Source organism: Salvia splendens, chromosome 15, assembly GCF_004379255.2.
Source record: "Salvia splendens isolate huo1 chromosome 15, SspV2, whole genome shotgun sequence".
NCBI classification, from domain to species: Eukaryota; Viridiplantae; Streptophyta; class Magnoliopsida; order Lamiales; family Lamiaceae; genus Salvia; species Salvia splendens.
In genome coordinates this window covers 34,467,740-34,483,770 of record NC_056046.1, presented here as the reverse complement: position 1 = coordinate 34,483,770, position 16,031 = coordinate 34,467,740, and the positions used below count along the sequence as shown (strand labels likewise).

The following is a 16,031-nucleotide window of genomic DNA, read 5'->3' as shown; positions in this document are numbered from 1 at the left end:
CTGAAACACGTGATCCAATACGAAGAAGTCGCCTTGAATCCAGACTTGAGCTACGAGGAGAGACCCCAATCTATTTTGGACCGAAAGATCAAGAATGTGAGAAATAAACATGTTGCTTGTGTCGAAGAACTTTGGAAAAATCATGGGCATGGAGAAGCCACGTGAGAGAATGAGGACAAGATGATGGAATTGTACCCAGAACTCTTTACTTAAGGGTAACAAATTTCGGGACGAAATTTCTGTTAAGGTTGGTAGGATGTAACGCCCCGTTTTTCTAAACCTAATTTTTGAACCCTAAAGTACTTGCATTTAATGCTATTAATATTGCGAAGTCCGTGAATTAATTGTTGAGTGGAATTGTGGCTAGACTGGGGATTTGTGAAATAAATTACTGAGCGGATTTAAAATAATTCCTTTCCGTGAGGAATAAATATATTGGCCTCAATCTGCGAGTTGGATCGAAAAAATTGAATAAGTGATATAAAAACTCAGTCCATGATAAATAAATTGTGGCTGCACAATTTAAATAAAATACAAAGGGACCGCGAATTAAACTAATTTAACTAAATCTTCTCCCTGTTGACTTGGTCACCGAGCTGCATTAATCCAAATTTTTTAATTAAAGATTCTGCAGAGATTTTCCTCCTCTGTGATGAGACTTTTCTCCTCCGTGATCTGTAAATAAATACCAAACAAATTCAAATTAATAAAAAAAGAAAAGAAGAAGAATTAGAATTCCACCGCCTTAACCCACGTTAAAACCGTTTCCTCCCCACTTCCTAAATCTCTCCCATATCTTTTAATACCCTCCCTCTATATTATGCACTCCCCAATTAGTTTCTCTTCTAATCGTTCTCTGCAGCAAGAAACCAAGACCTATTCTTTCAACTTCTATTCAAGGTAATCTTGCAAACTCATTCAATCTTCTTGCTTTTGCAACTGGCGAGTACAAAATCGCAATTTATTTACTCGTGACACAATTGCTTGGCATCACAGTTTGAGAGGAAAAGCAAAACTTGCCGTGAATCCAATTTCTTTTGCTGCTAGGCAATTTCTTCTCCCCAAAGGTACATCAATTCCCCTCTACAATAGCCTCAATTTTGTGCATCGCATAAGCTCCGTAACCAATCTAATAATCTGGTAATAAAAACAAAACCGAATAAAAGATTGAACATTTAACGAATCGGAATCAAGTAAGAACTTAGCTTCGGGGTATATCGGGGCTGTTTCGGGAATGGAAACGGATATGCCAAACCATCGGACAACTCTGGTCGCGGCGCTGGAAACGATGATGGAGCGGCTGCTCGTGGAGACGATGGCGCGAGAAGAGAGTGTCCGTCAATTGGGGTTTTATCTTTGTTTCATTCGTTTTTGCTTGAGTTTAAATTTGGGGAAAAAGAAAAGGGGGATTGAGAGAGAAAGGAAGAACGACGGATCTGGAAAGAAGAAGTGTTGATTTCATTACTGTAAAACATTTTTTTATTATTAGTTGAAGACGTTTTTCCAAAGTTTGAATTTGAGACCGTATTTGTGTTTGTCAAAAAGAGGAAGAAGCATTGGAATTTATATATATATATATATATATATATATATATATATATATATTACTTTAATAATTGGTGATGGTTTTAAAATAGTGGTGGAAGAGTATACGTGTACACGTATAGTGTTGAATGGGAATATGTGTTTCTAAATTGTTTTATTCATCTAATACCATTAGTATTTTATACTAAAGTAGAAAGGGATAAGAGTATATGTGTACGTGTACGATGGAGTATTTTAGTTCGTTTTCCTTACTCCCTTTTGCCCCATTTAATTTAGTTGGTTTATTTAATTGGTTTATGCCTGTCTTTTATGCGATTTGTTGGTGCTTGATCGCTCGGCGTTAATCGAAGTACCTAAGTTTCTAATTAAGAAAGTTTATAATCTTGATCAAGAAAATAATTGGAGACATAGGATGCATGCATTTTATTTATTTGAAAAGTGTGTTGATTTATGTATTATCAAAATTCTAAAGGTGAATTCTCGCAAGTGAATCGTGATACCAAGGGGAAGAAAGTACTTGAGAATTAAGCAGTCGAGGTGGGCTTTCTTTTGCTAAACTCTTTTACACTTTCAAAAGTATGATTATGGTGGAATAAGGGTGGTTTAAATTGTTATGTCATGCCATGTTTATTTTGATGATGAGATTGTCGCCTGATGCCTAGTTTGTGAGTTCGCTCCATTAGGCTATAGGGCTATGTTGAGATTGTTGCCTGATGCCTAGTTTGTGAGTTCGCTCCATTAGGCTATAGGGCTATGTTAAACGAATTCGGGTCCGAGTAGGGCCGCAAACCCTATCAGGCTAGTGTACACAGTTGGGATCGTGAGCCGTCCTTGCTAGTCGGCCGGTCTCGTGGGCGAATAGTGTGGCCACACTTTCGTCGCACTATGGACAGAGGATGTGGTTGAATGATTATTGAGAAAGTTGGGAGATTGTTTTGACTGGCCAGTCTATGAAATTGTTTTGTGATACTCGATGCTATTTCTTTTCTAAATGTAAAACTCGAGTTCACTGTGGTATGGATGACATAACTTTCATCAAATGTTTTCGACATAAGCCCACTGAGTATATTAAGTACTCAGCCCTGCATGTGTTTTCCCTATGTGCAGGTTGAGCGGCGATGAGCAATTGGTGGTGTTGAGCAATTTAAAATTGAAGCATGGTTTGGTTAGTTGTGTACTACGAGTGTCGTTGTGTCTCCACACATGACATCACTCTTTCTCTTGGACGCTTCCGCTGAGACATTGTTTTTACTCGTCAATCTTTTAGCTTTGAACCTAATTATTTGGATAATGTCAAACTCTTGGCCCCTTTTTATTAAATATTAATTATTGGTCAAACTCTTTACTGAAACCTTAGTTTCCTTCGTCTGTTTATTAAGTTCTTTTAATCACGATCACCCGTATTTATTAACCCTAAAGGGCGGTCGTGACAGTTTGGTATCAGAGCCTCAGTTTCTTTCCGCTCTGGACCCAAGAGTCTTTTGGAGTCAAAATCTATCCTTGTATTAATTGGCTAAAGTGTTAAACGTCGAAGGCTCAACACCACAACTCGTCACGCCCAACCACAAAAGAAGAGGTAAGAATATTTTGGCGACTTTTTAAATGAATTACTGAAATCTTTTTAAAGTATTGAAAACAACTTTACAAATGTTGTGCGTGAATTAGTCAAATGTAGTGAACTTAATACCTAATGACCTATAAATACAATAAATTTTGCCAGCCATAACCTAAAGTCATAAAAGAAAATACAAACTGAGACTCGTTCAGTTTCCCTTATATGGCCTGGTGGGCCCACGTATTGGATCTTTTTTCAAGTGTTCAGTGTTGGAGAATTAGCGGCTGGTTAGGGGCTTTAGGTGTTAATATTTGTTTTTTAATTAAATGGTTGCTGAAGAAAATAACCCCGCCTATTATAGAGTAGAAGGAATATTTTTTTTAGTCCACGAACTTTGTCAATGTATCATTTTAGATCCGTGAACTTTAAAAATATCATTTGAAGTCTGTCAACTATGAGTTAATATCAATCGAAATATTTTTTTACTATTTTCAAGTTTTTTTGATGAAAATACCCTCAATACCGGGTACATATTTTTAATAAACTTATCACATACCCATATTTTTTTATACATATTTTTACTACTCCCTCCGTCCCTGAAATTTTGTCACATTTCATTTTCTGCACTCGTTTTGAACAAATGATACTTCCTCCGTCCGCAAAATGTTGTCCATGTTTGACTCGGCACGTGTTTTGAGAAATGTAAAGAAAAGTGAGTGAAAGAAGTTAGTGGAATGTAGGTCCCATATTTATATATTGAATTTATAATAGAATGTGAGTGTAATGAGTTAGTGGAATATGAGAACCATTTACCAAAAAAGTAAAATAATAGCAAAGTGGACAACATTTCACGGACGGACCAAAATGGAAAAACTGGAAAACGTTTCATGGACGGAGGGAGTAATAAATAATTAATGAATAATGGGTAAAGTAAGATAGAGAATAATGTAGATAAGACTCTCTTCTACGTTATTCTCTCTCTTACATTATCATATGTCCACTTTAGCTATTTATTATCATTTACAAAAACCATATGAGTATGTGATAAGTTAATTAAAAATATGATTGAGGGTATTTTCATCCAAAAAACTTGAAAATAGTAAAAAAGTACTTCGATTGATATTAACTCACGGTTGACGGACCTCAAGTTATATTTTTAAAGTTCACGGATCTAAAATAATATTAAAAAAAGATGTCCCTCCATAGAAAATTAGAGGTCCCTATGATTCTCACCTAGCAGAGGCGCCGCTACTACACACAACCCAAAACTTCTACTCCATTAGCCTAGAGCTTTTCTAGGGATTTTTCAGATATAAAACAATGAAGCTGAACACCAGAATTCCACCAGAATCAACGGCAAAATGGGTGAGGAAATTAGCAACAAGCAAGTGATACTCAGCAACTATGTCAAAACATCTGTGAACGAATCCGATATGTCGCTGAGAACTTCCAAAATTCAACTCAAAATTCCCAGCGGTTGCGACGGCGCCGTTTTGGTGAAGAATATCTACTTATCCATCGATCCTTTTATTCTTGCCCTCATGAAGAATCAGGAGCTCGATTTACCTTCTTTCATGCTGGATTCTGTAAGTTTAGTTTTTTTAAGTGAAATTTTTGTTGTTGAAATTAATTTTTCTTCTGGTTGGAATAGAATTTGTTATACATGTCTTGATTTAAATTGGGGCCCTTAATTTTTTATTTTATTAAAAAAATAGACTTATAATACAATATTGTGTAGATGATCTCATTGGAATATAACAATAGTATTTTTTTTCGTTTGATGAATAGTTTGAGATTTTGGGGAGAAAAATATAAACTGTATCTTTCTATTGATAAAATGTTTGTTATGTCTTTTTGATGTTTCTGCAGAGGTCTTGTTTGATGAATAGTTTGAGATTTTGGGGAAAGAAATAAAAAATGTTATCTTTCCATTGATGCAATGTTGGTTGCATCTTTTTTGTGTTTGTTGACCTTTTTATGGTGACAGCCTATTTATGGATTTGGAGTGTCGAAAGTACTGGATTCGTCTCATCCAAATTTCAAGACGGGCGAGCTAGTTTGGGGGTTTACTGGCTGGGAGGAGTATAGCCTTAGTTAAAGATCCAGACCAATTGTTTAAGGTTCAAGATAAAGATTTGCCCCTCTCTTATTATACAGGGATTCTTGGTGAGTTTCTCGAGCCCCTTGTGATTATCGACTTCAAATTTCACGCTTGATTCCTGCTTCCTAGTGCTATTTGTCTGATCTAGAACTAGTTGTTTGTGAGTCTGCAGAAGTTATGTATGCAGTTAACTGTTAACGAAAACGAGCTGTTGATGAACTATATATGCTTGAATTAATAGATTGGGAAATGTTGGATTTGTACCGTTTATCTTGATAGTTTCTGAAAAACAACAGTAGGAGATGTACTAACTTGAGACTGAAAATCAACGTGTTTCGCGTTATCATTTTAGGCATGCCTTTATGTTGGTTTTTTCAAGTTTTGCTCTCCCAAAAAGGGGGAAACTGTATATGTCTCTGCTGCATCCGGAGCTGTTGGTCAGCTCGTTGGTCAGTTTGCAAAGATCGCAGGGTGTTACGTTGTTGGGAGTGCGGGGAGCAAAGAAAAGGTCAGAATCTAATGGCTTATCGAAAACTTATTAGATTGTTGGCTAGATTGGTTGTCGATTTATGTGCTATTTTTCTTCTGTGGCAAGTTTATGTTTCACATTTGATGAACAAGTCGGCTTTTGCATTGATGAAGGTCGATCTCTTGAAGAACAAATTCGGGTTTGACGAAGCATTCAACTACAAAGAAGAGCAAGACTATAATGCAGCGTTGAAGAGGTTCTATCATTGCTATAAAAATGTGTATACTTATTTAACATTGAAGAATAGTTAGTAATTTAACACACAATACACATATTTATGTTCTTATATAACAAAAGAATCCTTTTGTATTCAACACAAATTTCATAAAAACTAGCAAAAAACCGCGAAGTTTGGTAAATCAGCTGAGAAAACCACCAAGTATGGATCAGTTCACAATCATCCCACGACTGTGGATAACAAATCCAAATATATAATTTTTTTGGTTAGTTTTTTGAAAGAATTTGACCAAATTTTATAGTTTTTTCCGGCAATTTATCGTTATGTAGATAATACTCACATATTTGTGTTGTTGTTAATTAGGTACTTCCCCGATGGCATCGACATCTACTTTGACAACATGGGAGGGAAGATGCTCGAAGCGGTGCTAAACAACATGAGACTCAACGGCTGTGTTGCGCTTTGTGGGATGATCTCCCAATACAACAACCTTGAGCAGCCCGAAGGCGTCCACAACTTGATTAACGCAATAGTAAAACGGGTCCGTATGGAAGGATTTTTCACTAGCGATGTCACGACCGCACTTCCTAAGGATAGAAAGTACGGTGGATCGCGACTAAGGGGGGAATTCAGAAGCGGGGAAGAAAGGGAAATAACAATCAAGGGGTAGCAGACAAGGAAGTACGACATATCGATCAAAATACGAAATTTCATTTATCAACAAGGTTTCAAATCTTTAAGGTACATAACGTTAATGACATAGTTTGACAATTCAAAGGAAAACAAAGAAATTCTTAAAACTTGGCATAGCGGAAGCATTTGAGAGTTAGCTACTACTATGTATAGAGACACAATAGTAACCAGAATGTTTATTGAATATGATCTAGGTCCAATGCTCAACATCCTCCGCCTCCCTTCCTCGCTCAACCTGCACATAGGGAAAACATATGCAGGGGCTGAGTACTTGATGCACTCAGTGAACTCATGCCCAAAATACATTTATCGATTATGTCAAGCCATCATTGAGTGAAACTCGGGTTTTACTTTAAAAGGCCGAGAAACACTAAATCATTCCTTAAATAAAATTATGCCTGCAGGCAATCATCATCCCTCATCCTGTACCATATCTGAACCATCATGTGAAACGAGAATGTGGCCACAAACTCGATCACTGGACCGGCCGACCTAGAGGACGGCTCACGATCCCCATCAGTGCACTAGCCTGAGTAGGGACCCGAATTCGTTAACCATCAAAGTCTAGTAGGACATTATCCTAGTAGACAATCAGATAGGCAATTCAAAACATAAAATACGGCATGACATAACATTTAAACCACCCTTATCTCTCCATATACGTATCATTGCAAATCAAAGAGTTTAACTAATAGAGCCCACCTCAATAGCTTAGAAATTTCTTTTTATAACTTCTCGATCCGACTTTAACGAGCATGCGAACCACCTTTTCGGAAAACAATTAAAGTACACATCAATTCTCGGTAACGAAGACATTTAGAATGCATGCACTCTATTTAGAATCTTTTATTTCGTTTTCTCGGTTTTCGTGCATTTTCGATTATTCGGCGGCCGCCCATGGTGTCGCCGGTCGGCCGCTTACGCCCATTCTTTCCTCCGTTGGCTCCTCATATTTTCCATGACGTCAAAAATAATTTCTAAAAATTATTTAAGCGTATACTTTAATTATCGCAATTACTTATCGTTGAAAACATATTATTTCATGCTTAGGATAAAATTATTCATTCTTCAAAAATTATTCCGGAAATAATTAAAAGCCAAGACTTAATTATTTTCCCCCGATTTATCTTTAATTACCGGCCCAAAAGATTAAGCTACTTAGCCACTTTATTCCTCCATAACCAAACAAAACCCAACAAAAGTATGAGGCCCAATTTCCATAAGCAACAAAAGGCCCAACTAAAAAAAACACATGGCCCATTCTTTTATCCCCCTCTCTATCTTCTCTCTCTCTCCCCGTCTCTCTTTCTGCCGACCGAAACAGCGAGCAGCCGCCGTCGCCCTCTCTCCGGCTCGACGCCGTCGCTGCTGGAGTCGCCCGCCGTCGCAGCTGGAGTCGCCGGGAGTTGCTGTGCCGTCGGGAAGTTGCTGTCCGTCGAGAAGCTGCTGCGGTCGTCGACGCGGCTGTCCGTCGGGTAGCTGCTGTCGTCGGGAAGGGTCGCACGATGCCGCTGCCGCGGGGAAAGCTCCTGCCGTCGCCCGCACCGGAACGTCGAGCGCGGCTGTCCGCCGCTGCCCGTCGCCGGCGGCGGCTTCTCCTCCTCCGAAACCACTCCGAAACGTCCCGCAATACACGTTATAGTTATAAAGTTAAGTTCTTTCATAGTTTCGGTTACGTACGACGATCGTTTGGTTGATTCTCAGTGGATTGCTATTTGGTTTGGTTATGGAACAAGAAGGTATAAAAACATATATGCAAAGCTAAAATAAACTCATGCTTTGATAGGAATGGGTTATACCTCCAAAATGGTTGAAAATGGTAGAAGAAACACAAAAGATGGTGACCAAATCTCCCTCCTTTCCTCTCGGCAATTTCCTCTCGGCCCTCTCACTTTCTTTTTCCTTGATTTCTTTGTTGTGTAATGTGAAGTGTTTAGGGAATGGATTAAAGAGGTAGTGGTTGTCTCTTGAGTTGTGGAAGTAATGGGGGAAGATAGAGGGGTGGAAAAATGGAGAGTCTTCTCCATGAAGGAGGAAACCGTCGGCCACCTTTGAGGAAGAGGACGAAGAAATGCTTTTGGGCTTGGAAATAATTCACTTCTATGTTGTTGTCTCAAATTAATTTATTTTGATTTGGGCTCAATTTAATTGGAAGCCCAAGTTAGAAAAACCCAAAAAAAAATACTATTATTTGGTGAATTTAACATAACTAGAATCCAAGCTATTTTGTTATCTCGTTCTTCATAACAAAAAAAATTAAAGTACGGGAAAATCGTACAACTTATATTTGGTGTTGTTCCAAATATAATTCCTTCAACCATTCCTCGATTTACGCACGTCGTCTTCCATAAGAAAATATTCATCTCCACGTATTTCATTCGTCATGCTAAATATAGCAATATCGTCGTCATTCTTTCATAAAAAGTACGGGCGTTACAAGCGACCACTACCATCTCTACTCCAAGTTCCTGGAGATGGTTGTGCCTCTAATCAAGGAAGAGAGGATCACATACGTCTAAGACATAGCCGAAGGCATTGAAAGCGCACCTGGGGCTCTCTCTGGCTTATACTCCGGTCGCAACGTAGGGAAGCTGTTGGTGGTGGTTGCTCGTGAGTAATTCTGTTTTTACCATCGGAAACAAGGAAGGACTTAAATAAGGCTATAATCATGAATTATAAATATATGATCATGAATTTGATGTATTGTTATTAATTTAAACAGGTAGCACCTCCAATCCTCCATTTCTTATTAATCTCTTCCCTTCACTATTCATGGCTCTCATTATTTCATTTTTTATTTAATATATTTATTATAAAACTTAGTCAAAATACGAGATTTCTGAATTTTAACTTCCATAGACGTCTCTGGTAGGGATGTCAATCGGGTCGGCCCAGCGGGTTTCAGGCCAACCTTGCCCGAGTTATGGGTCACTCAGGTGCGGGTTAATCAAGTAGTGGTTTTTTTCAGGTTATAGAAGTTCAACCCTAACACTAAAAACTCGGGTTTCGGGCTAGCCCAACGGGTTAATCGGTTTGCTACCGATAAATTTAACATGTGATCAATTAAATAATGTTGAAAATTAGTTATATTTATAAAATGTAAAACATTTAATAATAGTGAATTTGAGATATATGCTTAAATGCAAACATAAACACGATTAAATACTATTGAGATTTATGCAAAATAAAACATAAACATCAAGAAATTTCAAAGCATATTTTAGAATTTTAAATGTTTTTCTTAGTGAATTTGAAGTTTCCAATTTATTTTATCTATTATTATATTAATAAAATTTAGTATATAATTTATATATTTAATATAAAATTAAAAGTTATTTTTTTTAGTTATCTATATTATAAAATAATCAATGAAGTGTCGAATTAGGAGTCAAACAAATCGGGCCAACCCTAATTTTACCCCCGGTGAAGCGCAATTATATTGACTCTTTTGCCCCCCGGTGAGGTCCGTGTTTTCCCTTTTCCTTACCAAAAAGGCACCGTTGGGAATATTCCGTTTGATTTATGAGGTTTTCAGAATAAAATCTGATTCCTTTATCAAACCCTTCACGTAGTCTTTCGATACAATCTGCGTGTTTCCCTCCATTTTTCATTATGCGTTTTGTTTTGTTTATATTCTAAATTGAAGTGATCTTGACATATAATATCATGAAACTTTCCAAGTATTAGTTTTTCCCAAGAACATTAAAAATTGTCTAAATTATCACAAACTTTACATTTTATTGTTATTTCACAACTCGGCACAAATATGATATTTTCAGAAAAAATCTTATTATACGTGGGCAACCGTGAAGTGTTTATAATATTTTAGATATACGTTGAAAAGCTACGTTGAAAATCACAATGATTTAGTAAGTGCCAAGTAAGATAAAAAAATGCGCGGAAAATGATTGGATATGGTGATTGATCTGCCATGGGAAATAGTAGTACTACCAAACAAATTAAGTATAAGTTTGTTATATTTTAGACCATTTTTTAAGTTATTGGGAAATACTAAATCTTGGCCTAATTTCGATGATTTTGGAGACGGATATCCCTTTATAAAACAATATGTGTTGGAACAAAATTACTTCCTATTATGTGTTGAAAATTTGGAAGTGCAATAAATTGAAAGGAATAATTTTCTTTAACCAAGCGTGAAATACGTTTATTTTTAGATGTGTGGGGATGGTCCGAGGAGTACTATAAAATTGACCATGCTTGTGAAAAATAAATGTTGGATTTATAGCAGCAGACCTTGAATAACAAAATGACTGCGTAGGAGTAATACTAATATAATACTAGTACAATAAATATCAATAATTGATCAACCATTGCCGGCGGATTCAAAATATAATTTGGATAGGAAATTTGTGTTCTCAACTTATCTTAGAGTACTTTAATGAGAGATAAAATTTTGATTCATAATCATAATGTTAGTTTAAAAATACATAATACATCATTAAGGGACGTCGTTGAAGTCTTTTGACACATGTTCCTCGATAAGAATGCAGCATGTAACGTTTAGAAGACTGCGATATTTTAGTTTAATTTAAGCCCATATAATGGTGGTTGAAAGATGATAAAACTATACTATTATACAAAATTTCAACATGGAAATATTAATATTAAAATATTATAATTCAAGAATAATAAATTATTGTGTATCTAACAACATCTCCTGCTGTGACTGAATGCAAAGTATGAGATCGAAATGTGAAATATTCAGTGGCATTACTTTCACTCAAATTCAAAAGTTCTATCCCTTTGACTAGTGTATTCAAGCGTCGATTTCTCTTGACTAGGTCATCGAGAATTTTTTTTAATGAATTAAACAATTTTAAGCAAAGAAAATTTCATTGTTGCCTTCGATTTATTCTTCAAAGTAGAAAAAAGAAGTTTCATCTCTTAGTTTCTAGTTTCTAACATCTATAAAAATGGTAATTCTTTATTGAAGCTAACACAAATTATTTTAGATATAAATTAATACACAAATCAATCCTCACCGTCCATTAAATCAAGATCGATAGGACCAAATTGATCAATCACGAGCCACAAGAACAACTTGCTTTCCCACTTTGCGACCAGAAAAGTGTCCAACCAAAGCAGCTGGCGTAGCCTCAATTCCTTCAACAATGAAGTAGTTGAAGACGACGAATCCTTGCATTCGGATTTTCTTTACGATCAAATACATCAAGTTGTGTGTCGCGTCTGGCTCCTCCTCGTCATACTGCGAGATCGTCCCGCAGGCGGTGATGCGACCGTGGGGTCTAATGTTCGGGAGCACCGAATCGAGCATTTTGCCTCCTACATTTTCGAAATATATGTCGATCCATTCGGGGAAGTACCTAAATAGTAGTGATTAATTTCATACACTTATTAGAGATAACAAAGTACGGGTCGGGGTTGTGCTCATTAGACCGAAAGGGAAATTTTGATCATAAATATATGTTTTTTGTTTATTTATGTGACTAGCCAGGGCCATATGGGCTATATGTATATATCTTTGGATTGGACCGGCCCGACCCGACCCAATATCTTGTTGGCCCATAATCTATATGGTCAGATCAGTTAATTATATATGTAAAAGAAATTAATTAATTTTGTCACTTTATATATATACCTCTTTATGGCTTCATTCAGGTACGATTCTTCATTGTAGTTGAATGCATCATCAAACCCCAATATGTTCTTCAAAAGGTCAACCTTGAACAAAGTAATATATATAAATAAATTAACTCTAAAAAATATAAAGTAATTACAACCCCAAAAAGAAAATTGCTGCTTCAGTATTAAGATAATTGCTGAGGTTATTTTTATTAATATTTTTTATTAAAGATAATGCTTATTTAATATTTTAAACCTTGAATTAGAGTTGACTTTTGACTGTAGGTTATTTATGTTAATTATTACTATTATATTCCATATACATTTAATCACCAACAAATTATGCAAATTCAAATTGAAAAAGAAGTTGGTGAATGGATTTTTATAAATTAATTTAAAAGAATAATTAAAAGACATTATGTTGTGATCCTGCGCTTCCAACGACATAACACCTAAATAGCTTAGCAAATTGGCCAACAAGCTAACCTACAACTCCTGATGCAGCGGATATAAAGACGAGTTCACCCTTTTTTAAAGAGCAAATCTCGTAAAATCCAACATATGCAGTGATGCCGGCCATACCTTCACAAAATGATCGTCAAAATATGCAGTGATAGACGCATAAAATTTCATTTAAAGATTATTACTTAAGTCTAATACTTTTGTTAGCGATGCGTGTATGATGTGGTTATGTGTTATTATTGTTAACATTTTAAAACACGTATTTCACAATTGATTTATTCTGATTTTGCTTCCGATTAAGATTTTGAGTTTAAAATGGTTTGATATAATTCTATAACCAGAATTCAACCAATGGATTATTTAACTATAAAATTTAACATTATTTTGGTTGATGTCACATTTAATAGTTAAAATGCAAAATCAAATCGAATCAATAGTTTGGTTGCAAAATCAGAACAAATTAATAGTTTGATCTTTTACATGTGAATTTAATAGTTTGGTTGCAAAATAGAACAAATTAATAGTTTGATAATTTACATATGAATTGTAAAGTCTGTATGCAAAAACTATATTTTGATGAAAGTTTATAAATTTATAGGCAAATTATCCTACAATAATATGCACTAATACGATACATACGGCGGCTAATTTGACAAACAAATTTACCAAGAATTCCAGTGTAATAGGAGAGAGGCACATCTATAGAAGGGATTTATAATAAATGTGATGTATATTAAATTCAACCCTACTTATATTTTTCTTTAGTTTCTTGAACTTTGTTTATAGTTTGGCGTTTTTATATATTAAATTAAGTGAAAGATATGCATTAAAATCCCACTAGTCACGAATAAATATATTATTTTCATACGGTTAATTTTTACCGTGAATTATCCAAGTTTATACATTCAAAATATTATTCTCGATTCTCACATAAAATGTGATTTTCACATTAATCCATAAACACAGATAAAGTGATGTAATTATGTTATGACTATGAAAAAAAAATACACTAGAACATTTAGTGTCTTAATACCTTCATAAATAACTTTATAGCGCCTAAATTAACAATTTATTAAGCCATAACGTGTAGTTTCTTCATAGCCTCCAATAAATATAGTATAAATTCTCAATTGATCCTTGATTAACACTCTCCTTTTCATTAGCCGTTGCATATCTGCTATTCTTTCTACATCATTGGGTCGAAGACTTGAAGCACAACGACAAAAGCTTGATTCTGGCGGTATTCATGGGTCGGCGGTGGGGTCGGTCGGCCCCCCTCGACCCCAATCGCCATATTAAAATAATAATTTTGTTAATAACTAATGGTTAATTAATCTCATTTTGACTTGATGAATGAGTTAAATATGGATTGACTTGATTAACATGTTAAATATGCATTGAAATATATAGGTTAGGACCAGAAGCGAAGACACTTAATTTATTATTATTGTATAGGTCAAAATATGTTTTTTTAATATACGAGCCTAATTTTGGACTTTAAAATACAAGTACTCTACTAATTATTAATGTATAGGATTAAAATGTTTTTTTAATACAGGAGCCTAATTTTAGACTTTAAAATAAAAGTACTCTACCTAATTGACAAAATCTATTAATGTATAGGACAAAATATGTTTTTTTTATTATAGGAGCCTAATTTTAGACTTTAAAATACAAGTACTCTATCTAATTGACAAAATTTATTAATGTATAGGACAAAATATGTTTTTTTAATATACAAGCCTAATTTTAGACTTTAAAATACAAGTACTCCACCTAATGGACAAAATCTTTAAACAGTGGATCCAAATATCTTTTGAAATAAATATGCGAGACAAAATTTAAACTTTAGTCAAACTAAATAAATAATAAGTCTAATATTGTGTCGCATTTTTACGAAAAATTGAAAGTATTGAAAACAACTTTACAAATGTTGTGAGTGAATTAGTCAAATGTAGTGAACTTAATACCTAATGACCTGTAAATACAATAAATTTTGCCAGCCATAACCTAAAGTCATAAAAGAAAATACAAACTGAGACTCGTTCAGTTTCCCTTATATGGCCTGGTGGGCCCACGTAATTGGATCTTTTTTCAAGTGTTCAGTGTTGGAGAATTGCGGCTGGTTAGGGGCTTTAGGTGTTAATATTTGTTTTTTAATTAAATGGTTGCGGAAGAAAATACCCCCGCCTATTATATAGTAGAAGGAATATTTTTTTAGTCCACGAACTTTGTCAATGTATCATTTTAGATCAGTGAACTTTAAAAATATCATTTGAAGTCAGTCAACTATGAGTTAATATCAATCGAAATATTTTTTTACTATTTTCAAGTTTTTTGGATGAAAATACCCTCAATACCGGGTACATATTTTTAATAAACTTATCACATACCCATATTTTTTTATACATATTTTTACTATTCCCTCCGTCCCTGAAATTTTGTCACATTTCATTTCCTGCACTCGTTTTGAACAAATGATACTTCCTCCGTCCGCAAAATGTTGTCCATGTTTGACTCGGCACGTGTTTTGAGAAATGTAAAGAAAAGTGAGTGAAAGAAGTTAGTGGAATGTAGGTCCCATATTTATATATTGAATTTATAATAGAATGTGAATGTAATGAGTTAGTGGAATATGAGAACCATTTACCAAAAAAGTAAAATAATAGCAAAGTGGACAACATTTCACGGACGGACCAAAATGGAAAAACTGGAAAACATTTCACGGACGGAGGGAGTAATATATAATTAATGAAGAAAGGGTAAAGTAAGATAGAGAATAATGTAGATAAGACTCTCTTCTACGTTATTCTCTCTCTTACGTTATTCTCTCTTTTTTACATTATTAAGCAGTACATTGCCATTACTCGGTTGATTACATCCATTATATATGTTGTGTTTACGACATCAGACACTAGTACCAAAATATGCTTATGTTAGCAAGAAGTTCCGCATACTATGTATGGATCAAAACAGACATGGCAACAAGTAATTTTTTTCTCAACCACAATGAGTTATCCAAAAAAAAACATAGTGTTAAAAGTAATATAAATAGCGTTTCCAATGATTATCCGTATGATCAATCCAATTCATTCATGACTTCCTTCTGCCGTGGAGGTATGCTTTTTATACAGGTAATGAACTCGGTGGGGGTCTGTCGACAGTAGAGGTGGTCGACTTTCTTTCCCCTCGACTTCCTCTTCTCTTTGTCTTCATGAGACGTACTAGCCTCGGCCCCTTGCTGTTCAGCCAATCTCTCCCTGAACTTTTGGGCAATTGCACGTGGAAGAACATCATCCACTACTTCGTCAATATCCAACCTTGGTTGCTTCGCTGCTGTCCAAAAATCAGTAATGTATCGCAT

At 35.2% G+C, this 16,031-nt stretch overlaps 2 protein-coding genes and 1 pseudogene across 2 annotated transcripts; 2 read left to right on the top strand and 1 right to left on the bottom strand.

The window, feature by feature from the left end:
* The first annotated feature begins 1,060 nt into the window (after positions 1-1,060).
* On the top strand, positions 1,061-5,198 carry LOC121767086 ((+)-pulegone reductase-like). The gene is made up of 3 exons (XM_042163285.1): positions 1,061-1,067; positions 4,449-4,686; positions 5,088-5,198. Exons 2-3 carry the CDS (start codon positions 4,462-4,464, stop codon positions 5,196-5,198), a joined length of 336 nt encoding a protein of 111 aa, XP_042019219.1. The 5' UTR covers positions 1,061-1,067; positions 4,449-4,461.
* On the top strand, positions 5,198-6,655 carry LOC121767085 ((+)-pulegone reductase-like; the record flags this gene model as incomplete). Its single annotated transcript, XM_042163284.1, has 4 exons — positions 5,198-5,266; positions 5,554-5,709; positions 5,844-5,926; positions 6,272-6,655. Coding segments are annotated over 4 exons (615 nt in total), but the record flags the coding sequence as incomplete, so codon positions are not given.
* Positions 6,656-11,585: 4,930 nt separating this feature from the next.
* LOC121767084 lies at positions 11,586-16,031 on the bottom strand (annotated as a pseudogene).